Raw genomic sequence first — 13,570 nt, forward strand, 5'->3', positions numbered from 1 at the left:
ATGTAAGATGTTCCATGCCTAATCATTTTTATTGCTTTTTTCTGTACCTTTTCCAATTCGAATATGTCTTGTTTGAGATAGGACGACCAGAACTGCACGCAGTATTCCAGGTGTTGGGCATGCCATGGATTTATATAGGGACATTATGATATTTTCTGTTTTAATGTCTATCCTTTTACTAATGGTTCCTAACATTGTTAGCTTTTTAAAATTGCTGCTGCACATCGAGCTGATGATTTCAAAGAACTATCCACCATGACTCCAAGATCTTGAGTGGTAACAGCTAATTTAGCCCCATCATTTTGTATGTATAGTTGGAATTACATCTTCCACTGTGCATTACTTTCCATTTATTAGCATTGAATTTCATCTGTCATTTTGTTGCCCAGTCACCCAGTTTTGTGAGATCCCTTTGTAACACTTCACAATTTGCTTAGGACTTCACTATCTTGAGTAATTTTGTATTGTTTGCACATTTTGCCACCTCACTGCTCACCCCCTTTTCCAGATCATTCATAAATTTGTTGAACAGCACAGGTCCCAGTAGAGATCCTTGGGGGACCCCGCTATTTACCTCTTTCCATGGTGAAAACTGACCATTTAATTACTATTCCTGTTTCCTATCTTTTAACCAGTTACTGACCCATGACTGCTTAAGAGCCCTTTGGTGAGGGACCTTGTCAAAGGCTTTCTGAAAGTCAACGTACACTGTATTGACTGGATCATCCTTGTCCACATGTTTGTTGACTCCTGCAGAGACTTCTCATAGATTGGTGAAATATGATTTTCTTTTACAAAAGCCATGTGGGCTCTTCCTCAACATATCATGTTCCTCTATGTGTCTGACAGTTGTGTTCTTTACTATAGTTTTAATCAATTTGCCTGGTATGAAGTTAGGTTTATAGGTGTGTAATTGCCAGGATCGCCTCTGGAGTCTCTCTTAAAAATCAGTGTGTGATGGAAGCCCCAGTGTACAACCTGGAACTATGGGACTTCTGTGCCCCCTTAACTCTCCAGCCTGGGCTATCTCTCACAATGCTATGCTAGTGACAAACAGCAACATCCTTCCAGGCCCAGTGATCACTCATCTATCAGCATGTGGAGACTAACTCAGCTAATTTGCATGAATGCTCTCTAAGCCACTCATGAATCATACAGGGAGGCAATAGCAAATCAACCCAGCCTTATGCCCCAGAAATATACCGTCTTACACTGCTCAAGACTACCTTGGATAGTGCAAACTCATTAATTTGCCACTCCGACAAAGATTGGTGGATGTGCAGCAGTCCTTGTTAACCTGAGCTAAGATTCCCCAAGCACTTCAACCAAAACCACACTATTTTAGGTAAAATCTAAAGCAGATTTATTAACTAGAGAAAGATGGATTTGAAATAAGTAGAAGGCACAGAGATCAAAGTTGGTTACATAAAAAATAAAAATAGAAACACAGTCTAAATTCTAACTTTAACAGACTAAGCAAGATCTGAATCAAACAGCTCTTCTCACCCTAATACATATTACAGACAGCTCACAGTACTTAATACTCAGGCTGTATTTCCTTTCAGCCTGGGACCAATCTCCCCAGTTCAAAGTCTTTGTCCTCCAAACGATCTTTCAGGTGTTGAGATGGGGGAGAAGAGAGGCCAAGTGGTGATGTCATCGACCCTCACTTATAGTTTCTCTCCAGGTTCTAGAATGATCCTTGCTGTGGCACAGGGGTTAGGCAGCCCCGGTTGTGTACATGACCTCTGTGAGGAGTTCCCGAGAGAGTGGAATCTTTTTGATGGCCCACCAACTCCTGTCTGGTCAATGATAGTTGCTCCTTTGTTACTACTGAAAGGCTGGCTGTGGATGTCTCCCAGCCTCACAACATATTTCAGTAACACATATACCAATACTTTGTACTTCACTTACAATGGTAGTACACACACTTCAAAAGGATATTAATGTTCAGCAAACCAAGATTTCTTAAATGATACCTCACAAGGCATACTTTGTACAAAACCCATCATAATCCTATGACAGTGATGAATATGGGGTTTCCAGGATGTTATTTTGAGGTACTAAGTGTCACACAGTGTTACTTTTAGGTATCTTCCATTCAACTAGTATGGAGGCTGATTTAAGCAATAAGTTATATGCCACAGTTAATAGTTGAGTTTCTTCAGAACTCTTGGGAACATTTTATCAATAAAGCTTTAAAATTCAGACACATGGTGTGCCTCATCATGTCCTCCCCAAAAAGATCCTGTGGTCCCAGCCTGATCAACTGTGGGCCCAGGCAGATTGGTAACAAAAATCTGTCATACAGCTCCCAGTACAGGGATCCCTCCCCCTGCAGCTGAGGAGTGATGGGTGCAGTAAATGGGTTGGGAGTTTGCAGAGATTCCTGCAGCTAGGGGAGAAATCTGGGGGTGGGTCTGACCCGTCCCCAGATGCCATGCATGGAAAGAAGTTGTCCCATCCTCCCCAGACCAGCCAGGATTAGTAGCTAAGCCTGGTGCAGGGTAGGAGCCACCAGCCGGGTCTTCCCCAGTCCTGCCCCTAGCCTCACAGTGATTTCTTTCTCTGCCAGCTGCCCTAGGCACCTGAAACATGCTGCTGGGGAGGGTCGCATGACGGCTCTTGTGGCTTCCCTGTCAGAAAATCAGTTTTCTGCGGGGAAGCAAAGAAATCTGCGGGGGAAATAAATTCTGCACATGCGCAGTGGTGCAGAATTCCCCCCACGAGTAATGGTAGTAAGCACTGCGTGACTGGTGTAAGAGTTTGCATGTGGGCCATATTTATATTTATTTCCAGTCCTTTGATCTTTATTTTTTTTTTTAAACTCACTGAAATGTTCCTTTTGCACATTCTAAAACAGTGGCTCTCAACCTTTCCAGACTACTGTACTCCTTTCAGGAGTCTGATTTGTCTCGCGTACCCCCAACTTTCACCTTACTTAAAAGCTATTTGTTTACAAAAATCACACACACACATACACACACACACACACACAAAAAGGGTCACCGCACATTATTACTGAAAAATTATTATTTTCTCATTTTTACCATATAATTATAAAATACATTAATTGGAATATAAATATTGTACTTGCATTTCAGTGTATAATATATAGAGCAGTATAAACAAGTCATTGTCTGTATGAAATTTTAGTTTGTACTGACTTCGCTAGTGCTTTTTACATAGCCTGTTGTAAAACTAGGCAACTATCTAGATGACTTGCTGTACCCCCTGGAAGACCGCTCCATACCCCCAGGGGTATGTGTACCCTTGATTGAGAACCACTGCTCTAGAACTATCATGTGGCAAAAGGCCTTTCCATTTTAATATGTAGTGGTGCCACATAAGAGCTAAAAAATACAGCATTCCAAGATGCTGAGTTTAGGCTTTATAAAGTAGAATGCATCATTTTTTAAAAATAAGTGGGCTTTTTATTTTTCTAAGACTGGTGCAAAGCTCAACTCTTTGTTCTGTATTCACCCCATCCCATCACCCTCCCCATACATTCTTTCCTTCCCTATTGCCCATTACCATTTAATCATTATTCATCTTCACTACAATTATTTGGTAAGAGTTCTGCTGTAGCCTGTTGGGTACTGTAGTCTCTGGGGGGGAGTGGCTCCTCCCCCTCCGGGGGTCGCCTGACGTGGGGAATCAGCGTGGTGACAGGAGCCTATGATCCGGGCCGAACAATAAACATAGTTACGGAGCCCCAGCCCCTGGTCAGGCTGGGCAGCAAACAGTTAGCCCAGGCCTGGATCAGGGCGGGGCAGTAGAGAGTCTGAGGGCTCAGGCCTGCACTCAGGCTGAGCAGCAAACAGTCGAGCCTCCTAGCTCTGGTGAAAGGCCAAAAAGCGTAGGCTTCCCGCTTAAGCGAGCGGGAGACTGCCACCCACAGATTGGGGTGGCGGCGGGGTGGGGGGGAGGGAACGCAGGCCCACCCACTCCACTGTGTCCCAGCCCAGGTCCCTAGCACTGGCGGAGCAGTCTGCCACTGGGTCAGTGGGGATCCTGAACGCAAGACGCTGACTCGCTCGGTAGAGGGTTGTCAGGGAAGAAGGCCTCTGTCAGGGCTTGCAGCTCCTCTGTGCTCGGGTCCATAAATAGCCCTGGCAGTCCTGGCGAGTCCTCGGCTCCCTCGGGGTCTGCAGTGGCCTCCCAGCTCGGGAACTCACAGGAGGTGTCTGGCTCCTCCGGCGGCTGAGTTCTCCAGCACGCCTTTTATACTTTCGGTCCCGCCCACTGACTTCCGGCGGGAGGGTTGAACATGGCATGGCTCCGCCCATTAAGGTTCAATGAGGGGCTCCTTCCCCTCTGGGTCTGTTGGCAGCCAATCCGCCTCACTACAGGTACTATAAATAATTATTTAGCGTTGTTGTCTTTCTTGTTGCTTTCCTATTTGTGGTCAGTGACTTCTATAGCCATCTTCCAAAACTCATGATTCAGGCTGTCGTGCAGGTTGATCGTTCTGAAGTCTGCCAATATCCATCCATGTACCAAGTCTTGCATAGGTTTCCCTCATAGTCCTCTTTCGTCATAGGTTCTGGAACTGTGGCTGCTGCCCTATCTCCTGTCTTGAAGTGGTTTCCATTATATACAGAATTTAAACTTTGGTTCAGTAGCTCTCAGCAACCCCACCATACAAATTGTTCCAGCACCCCGTCTTCTGTCCACAGTCATTGCAAGAGCCATCCTACTGACAAGCTCTCTGATCTCCACTGGATATGTCCACACCGACATAGCTTAGCTTCCTTCAACTTGTCTTCAATTGGAGCAACACACACTAGCTCCCTTATAATCTCATTTTATTTCCTGTCATGGAATCCAACCATTTGACCATCTCAACATGTTTATTTCCATGGCGGAGAGCATATTGATCTCCTTTTTGTGGCTGGTCATGTCTGTGTTCAATATGTTAAGATGGATCGAATTACATTTTATACCTTTAAACTTTATTGGCATTTTTTGTCATAGAGAACTGGGATCAGCTTTTGCCATTGAGACCATGCAGCTTTAGTACAATGCCAGGCATCACTCAGGAGTGTACCATTGTCAGTAACCATTGATCCTGGGTATTTAAATTCTTTCACTCTTCTAAGCTCTCTGCTTCTGACATCCTTTATGGTGAGTCCTCCTCCTCCCTCAGTTATCAGAGCTTCAGTTTTACCAATATTCACTCTAAGCCCAGCCCACCCAGAACTATGTTGTCACTGTTTAAAGTTGGTTTCCAGGGGCTAACAATATTCTGCATAGATCCCTAAGTCCTCAGCAAACAGCAGTTCCAAGGCGTCTCCCTTCATATATTCTCACTTATCACATGTATGAGCACTGTAAACAAAAAGGGGACTCAATGCTGACCTCTGGCGCAGGCCAATGTTTATTGGAAGTTCTCTATTTTGACTGTGGTAAGTGATTCTGTCATGCATATCCTGGATAAGATGGGCATATCCTTCTGGCACACTTCTCTGTTGCAAACTCCACCAACTAGTTCTCTTGATACGTGATCATATGCTGCCTTCTCCAGGTCCATAATGACCATATGCAGTTGCTGTTTTCTCTGAACTTCTCCATGAGGATTTGTAGTACAAATATAACATCAGCTGTGCTCCTTCCCTGCATGAAGCCATACTGACCCTTCCAAACTTTAACCATTCCAGACAGATGCTTTTCAGTAATCTTCCATACCACGTGACATCAGCTTAAGTGGGTGATCATTAGCTTGCAGTGTAATATCCCTTTTATGTTTAAAATAATTATTTATTTTTAAATTCATGTTCATAAACCACTAAAAATTACTGAAAGCAAGTTCTATTTTTTTTAAATTCACCTCTGGATTAGGCCCTTATCTAACAAGTTTCAATGCAGATTAAATTTTTATGGCCAGATTGAAAGCCATTTATAAACTGTATTTATTGTAAAGTGTTGACAGACTTTTAACTACTGTGCAACTGCATAAATGAAGTTTCTGTTTATAACCAGGCTATAATAGAAATATTCATATTCAAGGAAATTTATTTTTAAATAATTGAACAGTCCATGATAACTAGTTAAAAAATACTAATCCTGTAAGAATCATTGTGTCCTCTTACTGAGCTTTAAGATAATGTTACATGAAAAGCAGAATGGTGAAAATTGCAATTATTTCTGCTCCAAATTTTTAGTTCTATGCTAATAATTTCAATGTTGTGATTAGTTACAAAAATACAAATTACAGCTAATTGTTTTTTCCTGCATTTATGTAACTCAAATGTTACCTTTAAGTTTTAGTTTGAGATTTTGAAAGCCATTATTGTCCTTCTTTCAGTTCTGATTTTCTGGTTATATTGTACAGCATATGTGTTTATCAATTTACATGATACCTACGTGATGCACAAATTGAACTTTAAATTTCCTGCTTGTCATAAAGAAACTCTAAACCTTTCGATTGCCACATTAGCTGCACGCTCTAGTTTCAGGTGACAATAATTGTAGTGCGAGAAATCATGTTGGAACAGAAGATTGTATGACCATATGGCTTCTGTTACTTCAGTGGAATAGTCCCAAAGACTTTAATAACACTTCGCTTGTGCCTAGACACTTCAGATGTCTCCAGAAAGTTGGTGATATTAATTAACATAGTTCTTGCTACATAGTAACAATCTGCGATATTCTTGATAAGACACAGTGGTGTGGGTTAAGATAGCATTAACTCTGATTGTCATCGCTTCTCTGAATTTTTGTCATGTTGTTAAAGTTCCTTTTACTCTAACTAGGTCTTTTTTGGGGGGGGGGGGGGGGTTTGTTTCTGTTCAATAATGGCAATAAATAGTGACAGGAACTAGTAAGTAGCCATAACCAGTGAGGGGAAATTGTTGTGTAATTACCAACAAAAGTCTGTTTTCTCAAGTTCCTGTAAATATCTGGAGGTTTGTGTGTGTGTGAGTGTGTGTGTGATGGCAATAATTTAATCAACCCTGTCTTTTCTGTGTCTCCACATTCTTCAGCTAAATGTATCTTACATTTATGTGAAAGACTTCTGGTGTATATAATAGGCATTTAAAATTTTGTTTCATAAACCCAAAGTAGTAAATAAAAAAACACTACCTCTGTCCCTGACAGGGTAGTAGTAAAAAGTAATTTCCCCTCTGCTGATGCTCACACCTTCTTGTCAACTGTTGGAAATGGGCGATGTCCACCTTGATTGCATTGGCCTCGTTAGCGCTACAAAAATAATCAACTGTTGAGAATAGGCCATTTCCACCTTAATTGAATTCGCCTCCTTAGCACTGACCCCCCCACTTGGTAAGGAAACTCCCATCTTTTCATATATATACTGCTTACTGAATTTTTCACTCCATGCATCTGATGAAGTGGGTTTTCGCCTACAAAAGCTTATGCCCAAATAAATTTGTTAGTCTCTAAGGTGCCACAAGGACTCCTCGTTGTTTTTGCTGATACAGACTAACATGGCTACCACTCTGAAACCTGACTTCACTGTGTCAGTCTCTAACAGGGATGTTGATAATTGGTTTTGATTCTGTCTCATGGAATTTTTGTTACAGTTTGGATTGACGGTTTTATAATGTCATGCATAGCTGATCATGTTGGCATAGGAACGAACATTCAGTTTTCAGATCAAAATAGCTTGAATTGCTTTGGTGCTGGATTTCGTCTCCTTATGTCAGTGAAGGAGTGCTAAGGAGAGTGTGCATTGCATTTTGGGGAAAAAATGGTTATAACTTGTCAGGGTTAGAGATACGTGTTTGACATTATTGAGGCATCATGTACGTTGTTTTGAAGTAAAAGTTGCTGAAAAGTTAAGTAGTCCAGTGATCTAGGGCCAGATCCTGTACTCCCTGGTGTCACTGAGAGTTTTTTCCTCTTGCCTTCAGTGGGAGGAGGTGTAGGCCATTTAATGCATAAGCAGAGCTTACAAGTGAAATTAGTTTGATCTCATTGTCCATGAGATGCTTTTCTTCTCTCCTAAACCACAGTTCAATTTAGGATGCAAGCATCTGTTCCAGAGAGATCTAGCACAGGAGATCTCCACTTGAAATCAATTAAAGTTAGGCACCTAAAATACCTGTGAGAATCTAGGCCAAAATCCCCCCCCCCCCCCAAAAAAAAGTTGGCAGAATGTATTATTCAAAACATGTTTTGAAATATGGATGTACAAATCCTTTAGTATGCTTTTAAAAATGAACTTGATTTAATAACTGAAACTCAGTCCTATAAATTATAAAGCACCGTTAGGCTTTTATGTGCTATTTTTTGATACATGGGCACTTGGGTGTCTTTTTTTTCAGAATTGTATTTTTCATTAGTTTGTCACAATGATTTTCACATGCCTTAGATTTACCCTATTCACCACCCCCCTGAAGCTACGGATTTCTTAGCTTTTTTTGAAAAATGCATACAATTATCCAGCTTCTGTGAAATTTTTCCCTTGCTGTGCCAGCTGCTGTTTTGTATACCATCATCAGGTCACACACATTTAAGAAATAACTTTGGAGTTTCCTGATAGGATGCAGAATTTAAGAAGTATCAGTGAGTGGGAAGTTTCCTGGGGAAAGAGCACATACATCTGTGTTTAATTTAACTTCCGTTTCAAAAAATTGTTCCTAGCACTTACGGTTGCAAAGATATATGTAGCAGTTCCAGTTCCTCTGCAGCAGCAGCTTATAGCTTCCCCAAGCAGCTGCAAAGTCCAGTTAACAGCAGTATGGTCAATTTTACTGGTACTATTCAGAATAAAATGAAGTCATATCAATTTTACACTGCTCCTTGGGAGAGCTGCGGATGCAACGTCAGAGCCAGGTACTGGAATTATTTATGGAGAAAGAGGATTGAAAAATAGAGACTAGGAGAGTTGTACTGTATTGATCTGTTTCCTTCACTCTTCTTCTTGCAGCAGCCAGGGAATGGGGAGGCTGTGTAATTTGAAGAGCCAGTACTGGGAGTGAGCCTAGAGCTCTGATCCCTTCCTGTCTCTTCTCCCCCCATTTTTGGAAAAGTTCATTCATAGCAACTGAGGGGTGTGGGGCGGCTATGGCAGAGTTACGTACTCCACTTTCAGCAAGATGAGGATGGAGGCTAATAGGTTTCCTTGGAAGAGAGCAGAAGGACCTGACACCTACCAAAGGGACTTCACAAGCTGTCAGACCTGGAGGCAGTTGGGCCATATTACAGAAGTAGGCTCTTTTAAAAGAAGGGCTTGGGCCACGTAAGCTCCTGCCCTCAAAGAGGAAAATGCATTGCCTGGACCGAAAAAATTATTTAAGGCCTACAATAGTGACATGCCTCATTGTTTAAACCCTGAAGCCACCTGAGTTCTAGCGATCTCGCCAGGGCTGCAGCATGGATATGCTTCCCAACTAACCGACCACTCAGCCCACCAGAAGGGGATATGTGCATCTATGAACAATATGGAAAATTAGTAGGGCCCGTAGTTAGGTGTCTGATTCAAGCTCTGATTGAAAGTAAATTTCTTATAAGAAGTGGTATTGGACTTCATCTCACATATGCTACAGGTCTTGCTATTTGTTTTACAAGCAGTGAGCCCCTTATGGCCTCAGCTGTGTATTGTTTCTTTTGTTTTGTGGTCCCCATACAAGGGCCAGAGGTTCTCACCAGCAGATCTTTCTTCCCGGACTCCTAAAAAGGCGCCATGACTGATAAATTCCCTATCTTAATGGTTCTCCTAGAAGACTAGCAATGGCATGCTCATAATCTGTGGTCTCACAGGTGGACCAAAGCTGGCAACCAAATGTAAACTATCCATTGAACAAAATTGTCCTTTAGACTTTAGCTTCCAATGCCGAATGAGCATTATTTGTGTTTGACAAATTCACCATTATGCATTAAAATGGTTTCTTCCATCTCTAGCTTCTTTAAGATGCCCATGATCTCCCTTGTGGGTATTTTGGATTCATTATGATTAGGGTTGTTTTAGTCATGAGTATTTTTTGATAAAAGTCATGGACAGGTCAGAGGCAGTAAACAAAAATTGACAGCCTGTGATCTGTCCATGACTTTTACTAAAAATACCAGTGAATAAAACTTGGGGGGGTGGGAGTTGCCTGGAGGAGGGGAGTGGGGGTGGCGGCAGCAAACGGCCTGGGACCCCCGCTGGTGCTGGCGGGGAGGGTTGGGGCTGGCAGGCTCCCTAGCTGGCTCCGCCCACTCCCCTCAGCAGAGTTTGGGTGTGGGAGGGGCCAGGATGTTGGGGCACCTGGTGGGGTGAGGCAGGTTCTCAGCGGCGCTTACCTGGGGGCTGCCTGGAAGCACTGACATCCCCCTGGCTAAGGTCCTAGGCGGAGGCGTGGCCAATCACTCTGCGCTGCCTCCGCCTGCAGGCACTGCTCCCGCAGCTCCCATTTGCCGTGGTTCCCAGAGCCCGCTTCACCCCCTTTCCCCTTACACAGCCAAACTCTGCGAGGCGGGGGCCCAAGACTGCCCTGCGCCTGGCACAGGGGCTGCCTGAGCCAGGCGCACCGGCTGCTGCAGAAATCACCGAGGTCACGGAAAGTCACGGAATCCGTGACCTCTGTGACAAACTCACAGCCTTAATTATGATGCCAAATGGTGGCTGTGATGTCTAAGTCTTGGTAGGGCTAGAAATCTTTATCTAATGTGAAATGAGACTGTAGTATGTTTTGATGAAAGATCTCCAGGACATTCAGAAGTTCAAGATGTGTTGTGGCCATTAGCCCTTGGCCAAAAGCAATCATGCTCTTCTAGCTATAGCTAAGTGAATCTCTGTCTGTGTTAATATTGCCCAAGAAACAAGAAAATATGTGTATACATATGTGTCTGTGTGTAACTTCTTTAGGATGGGAGGAATAACAATACTCTTACCAACCTAGTTCGATATAATGTACTATCCCTTTATAGGTTAGGTGGAATGTTATTGGGATTGTCTTACTATCTGTGGTGGTGTCACAGTCTTGTCTGGGCCAGTGGGGTTTCGCTCACCTTCATTTTACAACTGTAAATTGATATTTAACTCAAGATGACCACCTGGGCTTTAAATTTCATAATCTAAATGAACATTTCGCTGGTCCAATTACAATAAAGTGTGGTCAGAGTGTGGCCTCTGACCAAGCTGGGTTTCTTGGGTTAAGACTGGAGACATTCTTCATCCCCATTCCAACTTCACCCAGAACTGGCTCCTGGAAGAAGCAGCCAGTAACAGGGTGGTGTTGCCCTCTGCTGGGCCCTGATTGGATTCTGCCTGCTCATCACCCTTCTTGATGGTGGAGGACAGTTGTTGGTTCTGCCAGCAGCTGATCCTGGATGGCCTCTCTAGGCAGCTCTTGAAAGAATGAACGCACTCCTCTTTTTCTCCAAAAGGCCATCTGAGGGTGATGGTGTCAAGGTGGCAGGGCCTCCAGCAGGGGGCAACAACACCCTGTTCCTGGTTTAATGGTATATGTTCCTTTAGCTGTGCCAGCGCCGTGATTCCCTGAGAGTTCACTCTCATGATGTCTTACATGACACACACAGTTATCTGCACAGAAAGGAGATGAATGTGGGTATTTCTGTTCTTGCTGCTTCAACCTCTTAAAGGGTAAATGTTCTACAGAATGTCCTTAGGGCATGATTTCCCATCACAGGAGATGGGGCTTTCTAAATGCATCTATTCCAGAGATTCTGGCATCCACTCTTATTTTGGTAGCTGCTGGGAGAGCTTCTAGAGATAAGAATACAGTAATTTTGGTTAGGAGGGTTGTTTCAGGGGTGAAAATAAGTGAGAACAGCACCTGTGGGAAAATGTTGTTCTAGTGTGCCAAAAACAAACACAAGCAAACAAACTAACAAAAATTTCACTCTACCATTGAGCATCATCTTCATAGTAGCCGAAAAGTTATTAATTCCTTCTGCATGGCTTGCCTCTGATATTAGCTTCTTTTAAAAAAAATATTTTCTACAGTAAGTAAAATATGAAGTATTTAGAAAAAAGATTTTCCATTCCCTACTAGAGAAATGTATTGGAGTGATACAAGTGGCTATAACAAGAAGTAATGGAATGAAATAAACAAAAGTAAGACTGAGGCCAATAATCAGAAAAACTTCCTGATGGTGATATCTGTTAGATTTAGATTTCTCTCTTGAGGGAAGTGATGAAAGCCCTATGGCTGAGATTTTTAAAATTAGACTAGACAGAGCACCAGGAAATGTACTGTAGATCTCAATTCCACACTGACAGAGGAAGAGCTCAGGGATATAGTACAGGAGTGGGGGGAGGAAACTTTACCCATTTCTAATAGAGCTTATTCCTGCCTTTATGAATTCCCTAGGTCCTTCCAGTGAGAGATCTAGATATACATGATATTGATGTAGATATTTATAATATTATATGAGAGAATCTGAGGGGTTTGGGTTTATGGGGTTTTTATTCTTCTGGGAAGAGAATAAGGCATTCTACCTGGCATGATGAAATACTGGTAGAGGAGCAGCAACAAGTTTGTGTTTGATAGTTGACATTTGGCGCAATAGTAATATTTGAATTTCACATCCTCTGATGCATAATCATTTTGCAAGTGAACATCAATTTTTCCTCCTCAGTGAAATCCTAAGAGAGTATATGTACATAGCAAAGCTTTGCCAGGCTGAGCTCTGCATTTCTGAATACATCATGCTTATAGAAAGATTGTTATAGTGAAACTTAGCATCATGCAGAAATTTTAATAAATGCTTCTGGGGGTAGCAATGATGTGTCTGGCAAACTGAGTAAATGGCTATGGTTTTGAATGGTATGGATTTGACCACCATTTCAGAATGGTACTGAAATAAAGCAAGTATTTGTAAAGTAACAAGGAGAAAAACCATAATCTTTTCCCAGAAGTAGACACCAGTTTGTAATGCTTACATCTGAATGGATACTGCTGCAGCGACACAAATTGATTTTTTTTTAAATTAAACTGATACAAATTGCTGTCTGTCAACTAGTTATAAAGGGCTTCTCAAAGGATCTCCCCCCACCAGCCCTTGTCCGTAATATGCTGCTGTTGTATGAAGTCTTCAAGGTTAGTCTGATGCTATTCCTGTTGTTGAGCAGCTGTTACTGGGTTGGTTGGTTTTTCTTTTTACCTCTGAAGCCATGAAGACTTCAATCAATCTGACTGAAAATAAATACTGTCTCTAACGCTCTGTAACATGTGGCTGTTTCTTTTTTTAGTGGAGGCGATAGTGGAATTTGACTACAAGGCTCAACATGATGATGAGCTGACAATCACAGTAGGTGACATAATCACCAATATCAAGAAAGAGACTGGAGGCTGGTGGGAAGGACAGCTCAAAGGCAGAAGAGGTTTGTTCCCTGACAACTTTGTAAGAGTGAGTACAAAGTGAAACAGTTCTTGTGTATTGTACTTACTAGCTTGTATTGTTGTTTGACTGAAAAGCAGTCTTTTTAAATCATGCTGCTATCTGTATTTTTTTGAATCATGTTGCATTACAAAGTAGAGAATGCATTTGTGTGGATATCTGGTGTAGTTATGATATCATTAAAATTAAAGATAAATACACACACCTTTTCCCTGCTCTGCAGTGGTTATTGCAACCCCGTGGTCTGAAAACAAAATTA

General features: G+C 42.3%; 1 protein-coding gene across 23 annotated transcripts in view; it reads left to right on the forward strand.

Moving 5' to 3' along the window:
- SH3KBP1 (SH3 domain containing kinase binding protein 1) overlaps nt 1–13,570 on the forward strand; it is a 335,079-nt gene that overhangs the window by 27,064 nt on the left and 294,445 nt on the right. For 19 of the 23 annotated variants that reach the window (XR_010596566.1, XR_010596530.1, XR_010596542.1 and 16 more), the window contains exon 2: nt 13,163–13,320. The exons of 2 other annotated variants lie outside the window; for them this stretch is intronic. Coding sequence is in view for 11 of the 21 variants with exons in the window: in XM_008170230.4 (XP_008168452.1) it covers nt 13,163–13,320 (158 nt within the window). In the remaining 10 variants the exon portion in view is untranslated. The remainder of the gene's footprint in view (nt 1–13,162; nt 13,321–13,570) is intronic. 2 more of the 23 variants (XM_065579674.1, XM_065579687.1) reach the window with 1 other exon arrangement.

This window comes from Chrysemys picta, chromosome 1 (genome assembly GCF_011386835.1).
Source record: "Chrysemys picta bellii isolate R12L10 chromosome 1, ASM1138683v2, whole genome shotgun sequence".
Taxonomy (NCBI): Eukaryota; Metazoa; Chordata; order Testudines; family Emydidae; genus Chrysemys; species Chrysemys picta.